Here is a 9,791-nt window from a genome sequence, read left to right on the forward strand (position 1 = left end):
AAATCATACATTGCACCGATATATTTGATTTTAATAATCAACGAACACCACTAACCACTTTCGGTGAGTTGCACAGTTTTGAAAGCTGAGCGTTAGGGTTGTTTTAAGGACATGTTTGTGCATGCCTGTAGGCAGCCACTCTGAAGCAGTAAAGGCGATTCAAAACGAGTCAGAAAAGTCGAGACAGGACCAATCGTCAAAATTTCCGTGTCCACCACTCTAGTTCATCCAAATAGTAGGAGAAAAGGGACTCAAAGTGCTAAATGCCGGAATTATACTTTAACATGTACTGTACATTCACTAACTGGGTCAGTGTAATAAAGTAGACTAAAACAATAGCCACTACAAAACAGTGGATGGTCCACCAGAAATGTATGAGCTGGCTGAAAAGGCTTCCCGGTTTTACTTGACATACGGGCCATTGAGGTACAAGGAAAATAATTCAACAGAGAGTAGGCAAAGAGGCTGGATAATAATACTGAGAGAACAAAGCCTCTTTCATTGTGACCCAGACAGAAACAGAACTAATATATCATGCGGGGGAGGATATGCTGTAATAAACAAAACAGACGCACATTGTTGAAGAACAATAAGGTTGTTGTACACCAATGAACCCAAATAAATGACCTCATGAATGATAAATGATGTTCCCAGCACCACTCTCATGCGTCACATATTGCTTACGTATATAGTAGGTCTATATCAACATTTCTCTTTTATGCTATCAAGATCATAAGTTTTTTTCATCTCCCAGCCATACTTGTGAGTAACAATGTTATTTCAGGTGCCAGGAGAAAAACTCACAAACTTTACACACATGGGTCTTAGTTCAGCAACCAGTCACTGGCTTGGTCATTAATGTTCCACAGTATTTTAATTGCCAATAGGCCTACAGTAGCCAATGGAGCTGCTGATTCAGTTATTGATTCTTTGCTCAGAAAAGATCATTACTACTCCTACAGGATCTGTAAACCTTGGAAACCAGGAACACACAGACCCCTCACATAACCTCTGAACAGCATTGTTTAAAATAATTTTTCTTGTTTTGACAGATGCATCTATGCAACTGCAGGATATGAGTGAGTTGCTTAACTGTGTGAACACCATATTGAAGTCGACTGCACCCCAATCAGAGGAGACCATGATGAAGCTGGTGATTATTGCTGTGATCCTCCTCCTGACTGTGTCTGGGGTCTCTACTTCCTGTGGCCGAGCTGAGTACCTTGTAGGACAGGAGTGCTGCCCCATGTGTGGCCCGGGTAAGGAGTCTGTCATCTATCTATAAAGCAAGAAGCGTCTGTGTGTCTGTCTGTGTATCTGTCTGTGTATCTGTGGCACGCATATCTCGTTGACCGTTTGTCAGACTGACCTAAGATTTCGTATAGCTCGCACGTGGCACAAAGGTGTGCACTCTCGATTTTGAAGATTTTTTAATGGATATTTCACAATATGCTTATTTACGTAGGACGTTTATCGCTCACTGCACTGTTTCCAAGGGTACCAGTTTCAGGGGAGCTCCACCCCATGGATCGTGTACCGACAGGTCTCACTTTGATGATAGTCAGTCGCAATTTAAAAAACGGATAACTCGGGAACTGCTTGTGGGTTAAGATGCAAGATGATTATAATGTCTGACCTCAACAACAAAGACTCCCTGTATGCAGTTTGCTTCCATAAAATGATTACGCGGATTTTGCAACAACACGCCAACAAACACGGGTAGTGATCACTCAAAATAAAAGTATGTCCAATAAACTGACACTTCGAATAGCCCAGGCTATTTTGACTTGAGACTTTGACTAAACAAACGACAATTCCGACTGCAAAGTCCCAAATTGAAACGAGCGATAGGCTAATGCCACATAGCTAGACAACAAGTGGCAGACTGAGCGACGTCACTTATGCTAAAGACTGTTTTTGAGTCACATCGTTGCAAATTTCAAACAATGATGCATCATTCCACAAAATGGTTTGTCTTCAGTATAAGGAAGTTATTCAGTAAGCTTTAATACACATTTAGCCTTAACTCAAAACAGTTGTTAGGCTTATGTCATTCTGATCTGTAGAAATGTCACATGCAGCCATGCCTAAATTATTACACATGTATTAGAGGCCACATTAATTATAGGCTAATATATTATAATATTCAGTATTCATTATTGAATGCTTAGCTGGAATGATGTTTCCCTATCATCCTATTTTTAAAGCAGGCATACCTGTGGGCATGCAATTGGGCTGCAGGTTTTCTTCAGGAATGGCATGTTTGAACGGGCACTGCACTAGTAGTACACAACCTTAATGTTTGATGGACATATGTTATAATTACTTATGTACTGTTTAAAGGTTACTATGTACGGAGACACTGCACAGAGTTCACCAGCACAACATGTGTTCCATGTCCATCATTGTCCTTCACTGATGCACCCAATGGGCTTGTGTCGTGCAGATCCTGCGCAGTTTGTGACCAAAGTAAGGCGATTTCCTCAGCAGTTTTGTTTTGTTAATTTGTTTATATTTGTGCATACTGTACATTTTGGTCTTTGCATTGTTGATTGCGGTTGAAATGTAAACTCTGTAGTCAGTGTATTATGTTCTAATGTAGCTGCAGGTCTAAGAGTGAAGAGGGTGTGCAGCTCCACCTCAGACACACTCTGTCAGCCTCTGGAAAGTCACTACTGCACTGACCCAATCAAAGATGGCTGCAGAGGAGCTGTGGAACACACACCGTGCTCACCAGGGCGGTACATCAAACAACCAGGTAAGCATACTTTGTAACCCTATACAGACAGAAGGACAATGAGGTGAAACACACACACGCACACACACAGACAATGAAGAACAGAAAGAAAGGCAGTGCATTAAATATCAGCCAAGTTGCTTTTTACCAATCTTCTTTAAAGAGAAACTATGCAATTTTGGCAATTTCTTCGCTGTTTTCTTGCTCGCAGGTTTCTCTGCAGAGCTCCCCCTACAGCTTCAGAGTATATGATTTACGACACTCCTCAATCGGTCAGTCTGCCGTTTTCCTCTTTCCCTGTTCCTCTGACAACTGTTCTCTCGCTTTACTCTGAGAAACTCCATCGCTGCCTTGTTCTAGCTGGGGCCTGGCGTGTAGGTGTGTAGTGCAGTAAAGCAATTTGTTACATTGCGAGGCTACGAGCTATGGCTGTGAGACCTTCTGTCTCTGAGTCCGTCTGCCTGCCGGCCCAAAGTTGCAAGGGTGTTTTTTCCGCTCACAGGCTCTAGGGGAAAGCCTTTTTCAACCTGAAAAAAAAAATCATATAACCATTCCAATGACTTTGAAGCTGTTCAGGTAAAGCGTAACTTTCGCCAAAATGCATCCTAGGGTTTTTTTGTGAATGTACACGAGTCAAACTTTCGTTTAAAAGCATAAATACGTCCGAAACGCTACTTTTAAGCTTGTCCGTGTTGTCTTTTTCGGGTCAAATGGCCTTTTGAATGGGAATCGTAGGGGCACTACTGTTTTGATACATGATCGCGTCAAAATCACTATTTTTCAAACACTAAAGGCCCTTACACACTGCCAAAATCCCCGCAAAATTATGTACCAAATTCGCGGAACGCCTGTCCTTTTCACATAGACCGAGGCGGAACGGCGGGACGAAGTGTCTCGCCAAATTTACTACCAAGCACCCTAGACTTTTTGCCGCATCGATAAGTTCTGACACCAGTGTGAATGCGTTAAGGCGGAAAGGGGAATCTGGGCGGGCATTTTGATGCTATGTCCAGCCCACCACAGGAGATTGCAAATAAATCTAACTGATCAAAAGCAGCAATAGCAGAGACAGCACATTCAAGTCTCCAGTCATTTAACCCATTTACTCCTGAAATGCCTGCTAAAAACGCCTATAGAATCCTATGGCATTCTAGACTAAATAACCTTATTTCCTGAGGGTTTTCTGAAAAAATACTAAGAATTGTCAACGTCTACCAAAACCTTAATATCTAAGCCTCTGCACACCTAGAAATATGAAATAAAAGCATGCTGCTTTTACGCAGCATCCAGCTGAGAGTCAATGCTGTGCTATGCAGCAACAGGCGGGAGATGGAATGTTGCATCGTGCAGCATCCAGCACGAATGGGTTAATGCCTGCTAGAGTTGACTGTAGCTCAGAATGCAATCGGTTGCCATAACAGGCTATCCTAAAATCCAGCGATAAAACAAAGCATGAACTCATGAGCGTCTGTCTGCCAGAGGTGGAAAGTAACAAAATACATTTACTCACGTTACTGTATTGAGTAGTTTTTCTGTGTATTTTGTATTTTTTAAGTAGTTTATAAAATCGGTATTTTACATTTTGCTTGATTACATTTTGAGTGAAGTATTGTACTTTGCTACATCAAAAGTCCCATTCGTTAAAAAAGGAAACGAAACGAAAACGGAAATGGAGAAAAAATCCTAAACCCCTAGCCTAGTGATAATGATCAGCATGTAGCCTACAACAGGACATGAATCAAGCTGGAAGCCATGCAGTCTTTCTGAAAGTGATGGAGACTGGATCGCGAAATGCATCAGATTAGCCTAACCTATGAAAGTGTATTTTCCGCTATTCCAATCGGTTGTCTCAGTTTGTTTTAGCACTAATGATTTGCGGAGATATTTAAGCAAACACCATGGGATTTCGTGTTTTGGCGTTTGTGCTCACCTTTCTTTGGAAAGAAGTTTATTAGCAGTTGTTTCCCCTCATTTTGATGTCTCTTTTTTCCTGTTTTGGCCTTTGTTTTAGTAACCTGACTTGGCTTTCTTGGAGAAAAGACATTGCACCAGCAACAAAACAATTAGCGGTCCACTACTAGCGATGCTCAACTAAATAAACAAAAGATAGACTACCTTATGAATCGTGCAGGCGACTAAACCATTAGCTCTTTAGCAAGGGAGAGTGAGAGTGACCTTAGACAGTTTTCACTATGATTTGTATACAAAATCCAGTCAGTCAAACTTTTAAATTTAGTCCTGACATTCATTAGATCTGACATTCATTTAATTTGGAAGTTAAAATATTCAGGTAAAATAAATATATGGTGGAAATAAATTATTGCTTTTTTTTTTTTTTTTTCAGTAATTAGCCTAAACTTCCAGTGAGTCTATTCCAGAAATTTTCACCACACATTATATTAACACACATATAAAAAATCAAACATAAGAGTTTTGTGTATTAAAAGTGGAATGACACAGGAAAAAAGTATTGAACATGCCCTACTGAAATTTCTTCAATACTTTTGTGGAAAAACCTTTGTTTGTAAAGACAGCTTCAAGACATTTCTGTATGACAAAACTTATTGAATTAAGCAGTATCAGGTCTGATTTTGGCCCATTGTTCTAAACAGATTCCAGGGGTCCCTCTTCTGAATCCGATCTTTAGTTACTTCAGAACTATTTAATTGAATTGGCTGCCTTCAAGTCTTTCTGGAGCTTTTCCGAAAGTGGTCCTTGACTCTTGGAATTGACTATCCTTCTGACTCCCTGGTCAGAAATATTACAAGGAGATCCTGTGCATGGCGGTTGATGATGCAGTGATGTTTCTTCCACTTGCAGATAATGGCTCCCATGCTGCTTACTGGAAGATTCTGATGTTTTGAAATGCATCTGTAACCAGTTTCATTGATATGTTTTGCAACAATAAGGTTGCAAAGGTCTTCAGGAGAGCTTTTGCTTTTATCCATCATGAAATGTTTCTTGTGTGACACCTTGGTAATGAAAAACCTTTTATAGCCCATCAATATGTAGGCTGCTAACCAAGCTTATATTAATTTGCACAGATAGAAAGGATAACTACTCTATATACAGATTCCAGCTCGTTCCTTCCCTTTTCCTTGCCTTAGTGCTTTTTCTTAAGCGTGTTCAATACTTTTCCCTGTGTTATTCCACTTCATTACATGACTCTACTTATGGAGTTGTTTGGATTTTTTTTATGTGTGGATTACCTGAGTTATTACTAATGCCTGGTGAAAATGTTGTGCCCCTGTATTCCACTTTTCACGGGCCCTCTCCTCCATTGGGGCCCTATACTTCCCACTTTCCCCCAGTACAAGCCCTTTAATCTGCTGAACCTTCTGCTCGTTTCCAAATATAAAAAAAACTCTGCAACTCAATAAAACTCTTTTTTTGAGTGCTGTATCTCCTCATTAGAAAGTCTTTGGTGAAACTGGTTGTTCTGGTACCCCGCCCCCAAAAAGTAACTAAGTAACTTTTTACTTAAAAGTACATTTTAAATGAACTACTTTTTACTTTTACTTGAGTACATTTTCAGATTGGTATTTTAAATTGTACTTGAGTAATATTTCATCAAGGTATTGGTACTTTTACTTGAGTACAATATTTTCGTACTTTTTCCACCTCTGCTGTCTGCCCTATATGTATATCCTCTGATTTTATTGTTTACAGATATCTAGGCGATATTTGTATAATTTCTTTTGTATTTGTTATAAAATCATGTATTGAACAATTTAAACACATTGTGAACCCCAAAGTTGGAGACATGCATATAGACATTTCTGCAAATTTAAAACCGGATTACTCTGGAATGGCTAACTGTACAGGGGAATGCTTTACACCTTTGTGTTCAGTAAGGTGGTTCGGCTATATGGTTTGTCATGTGTTGAGGGAAAGTTTGTGAAGTATTCCACCAAGATGAATGGGTAGGGAGACGGGTGCAGAAAATATGATTAAATTAAAGTTACTTTTCTTGCGAACCGTTTACCACAACAACTAACCACTAACATTGTTTAAAGGCTCAGAAAAAGCCCTTTCGTGTGATACATGTGATGTCTGTGATGAATAGGCTACTTCGCAAGTAGTTGAGCAAATTTGGGTGGAACAGAAATACCTTTACAGAGCAGCAGTTCTGGCCATATCGGCTCTGGCTCACATGATACTCTGCTTTAAATGCATTATCGCTTCACTACCCAACACGCGAACAAGAACGAAAAGAAAAAAGAAACCAATGTGCTTATGTCGCGATTTCCGGACCTAGAGAAAAGCAGCTATGGTAACTTAACAATTAGGATTTGCTTTGCCTACACTGCTCTTTGGTTGTCCCAAAATTTGAGACGATCCATACTCGCATTAACTGAATCTTATCAACCCGAACTGCGATGTTCCAAACAGAGTGACTGTAGGATGCAATGCCTAATCTCACTGACCCGGCATAACTGCTAACATCGCCTGTTAGGCCTACTGTTAAACACCTGAAAAATATTAAGCTGCTGTTTTTCTTTTCATGGCAGGCACTACGGAATGATGTATGACTGAATGGAACATTGCGTTTTTTAAGCGCCAGAACTGCTTATCACGTCGAAGTTTACACCAATCATCATCTTCTAGCCTAATGTATCCTTATGTTGAGATGTCCATTCTCTTTTCCCTAGGCTATCATTTGTGCGTGAAGCATGTTTCAATTAAGACAGTACACAGTACATTTTTATTGTTGTAATATTGAATGATTTCATGAATAAAGCGTTGGAAAATTATGCGCTGCAGTGCGTTACCACAGGATTACTTCTACGGCTGGCAGCCACTGACCAAGGCCACAGTAGCCTGTGAACCTCTGATTTTCAAAAGGGAATCACGGTGAACGCAAGGGCAACTCTTCTCTTCAATTTTCCTTCCAAATTACTTTTTATTATCTGAAGACATCGATCGTAAGAATCTAACATTCTAAGCAACAGCAAAGCAACTTCACTTGCATTTGTACTACAAATGCAAGCTAACCAAAGTGCAGTCAGTTCTCCCGCCATGGTTTTGGAAATCACACACCTGCTGCATCTGAAGGCCCACGTGATAATAAGGCCTATGACTATCACTCTACCCCTAACCCTGTTGCGTCACATTTTAATTTGCTAGCTGATCCTGCCTCCTGGCTTCCCAAAATGCGCATCATGTGAACAGATCAGGCGGCAAAATTTCCTTAAGTTTTCAGACCTGCGTTAGGCAAAAGGCGTCTCCTCTTCCATGAATTTTTAAAGCATTGATCTCTGTGTGAAAAGGCCTTATGAAGGCTCGACACAACATGAAACTTTGATCGAAGTATCATCAGTGTCTCTACACATGAACTTGTTTGTGTACACAGAGTTTACTAAAAGAAAGGTTTTGAACAACTCACTTGATTTTTCTGCTCGCCGCCACCTTGGACTGAGTGTATAAAATGTATCGATCATGTATCAAAACAGTAGTGCCCCTACAACTCCCATTCAGAAGGCCATTGGACCCGAAAAAGACAACACGGACAAGCTTAAAAGTAGCGTTTCGGACGTATTTATGCTTTTAAACGAAGGTTTGACTCGTGTACATTCACAAAAACACCCTAGGATGCATGTTGGCGAAAGTTACGCTGGTAAATTAAGCTACAAAACCTGCATAGATCCCCTTTAATATCTGTAACTTTATGCAGGCACATCCTCTTCAGATACTGTGTGTGCTGAATGTGTAGGTGACTCATACTCAAATGGATCATTCACATCCTGCAGACCACACACACAGTAAGTTCATACACTGTACATGTTTCCAGATTCAGGTTAAAAACTCAGCTGTTTGTCATGTATCTAAATTGTAGTGATTTATGTGATATCTGTAGGTGTGAGTTGCTGGGACTTGTTGTTATAAAAAAGGGATCAACATCTTCTGACACTGAATGTGCTGAAAGAAAAAGCACTGTTGGCATCGTGGTTGGTGTCCTAGTTGCTGTTATAGTCCTCATATGTGGGGTTCTGGTTGGCCTCTTCATATCACAAAGGAAGAAGAGACACAAATCATTAACTCAAACAGGTAAGAGATAATTTAATAAGAGAATTTATTTTATCATTTAGGCTTACTGTTATCATGGTTGCCATTTTCAAGAATACTGATAAAAACAATTCTTCAGAGATGTTTTCTCTTTCTTAACATTTTGTGTACACACACACACACCTTTAGTTTCAATAGTTCTGTTTTGGTGTCTAGTTTAATTCTTCAATTCTTAAATTAAATTTTTAATTCTTCTTAATTTTGTTTACATTTATTTATTTTAGTCATACGTTTGGAGGAAGACATTATTGATCAAGAGTCTGGTCATATTGTAACAACAGAGGTGGTTATTCATTAAAGTGTACTTCCATTTATACCTATCTTTTTCATTGCCTGTTTGATAATACTGTTTTTCTCTGACTAGTCACAAGGGGAAATCTGTAGCATGATGGCAGCAGTTACGTGATCAGTATGGTCTGAATGGTCCAAGTGGCCAACACTGATGCACTCTACAAGAAAGGGCAGAGCAGGCTGTACTTCCTGAGGAGGCTGCGGTCCTTCAATGTGTGCAGTAAGCTCCTCAGGATGTTCTACCAGTCTGTTGTTGCCAGCGTCCTCTTCTATGCAGTAGTATGCTGGGGTGGAAGCACAAGGAAGAAACTGTTCAATGCCTCACTTAAGGGAAGAGGAGAGATAGACTTCTCTGCATAGTCTGTCTGCCTCTTCACCCCCTCCATGTTTGGTACTGTCTGTCCACTAGCCACTTTTACCACTGTCTTTATGCCTCACTGTTTGCGTGCTATATTAGCACATTAGCACATATGCATAACCCCCTCCATGCCACAGCCGAACTGTGGCCACACTTATACATTTTCTTAAATAGTTAAATATATAGATATATAGACTTTACTTTACTTTATTTCTGCATTGTTGCACTGTTGACTTACTCATTTGCACTATCCCACTATCACCATTGCATCCTCAGTCATTGCAAGCGCCTCTGATTTATTAATCACCACTATGTGGATACTGTTTTTAGAATTGATTT

At 40.0% G+C, this 9,791-nt stretch overlaps 1 protein-coding gene across 1 annotated transcript; it reads left to right on the forward strand.

Annotated features, from left to right (window-relative positions):
- Nucleotides 1-1,060: 1,060 nt before the first annotated feature.
- LOC125290115 (tumor necrosis factor receptor superfamily member 14-like) lies at nucleotides 1,061-8,785 on the forward strand (the record flags this gene model as incomplete). The annotated part of the gene is made up of 5 exons (XM_048237094.1): nucleotides 1,061-1,259; nucleotides 2,344-2,469; nucleotides 2,603-2,758; nucleotides 8,412-8,499; nucleotides 8,595-8,785. Coding segments are annotated over exons 1-5 (760 nt in total), but the record flags the coding sequence as incomplete, so codon positions are not given.
- Nucleotides 8,786-9,791: the final 1,006 nt, after the last annotated feature.

This window comes from Alosa alosa, unplaced genomic scaffold (genome assembly GCF_017589495.1).
Source record: "Alosa alosa isolate M-15738 ecotype Scorff River unplaced genomic scaffold, AALO_Geno_1.1 AALO_1.0_unplaced_11, whole genome shotgun sequence".
Lineage (NCBI taxonomy): Eukaryota > Metazoa > Chordata > Actinopteri > Clupeiformes > Clupeidae > Alosa > Alosa alosa.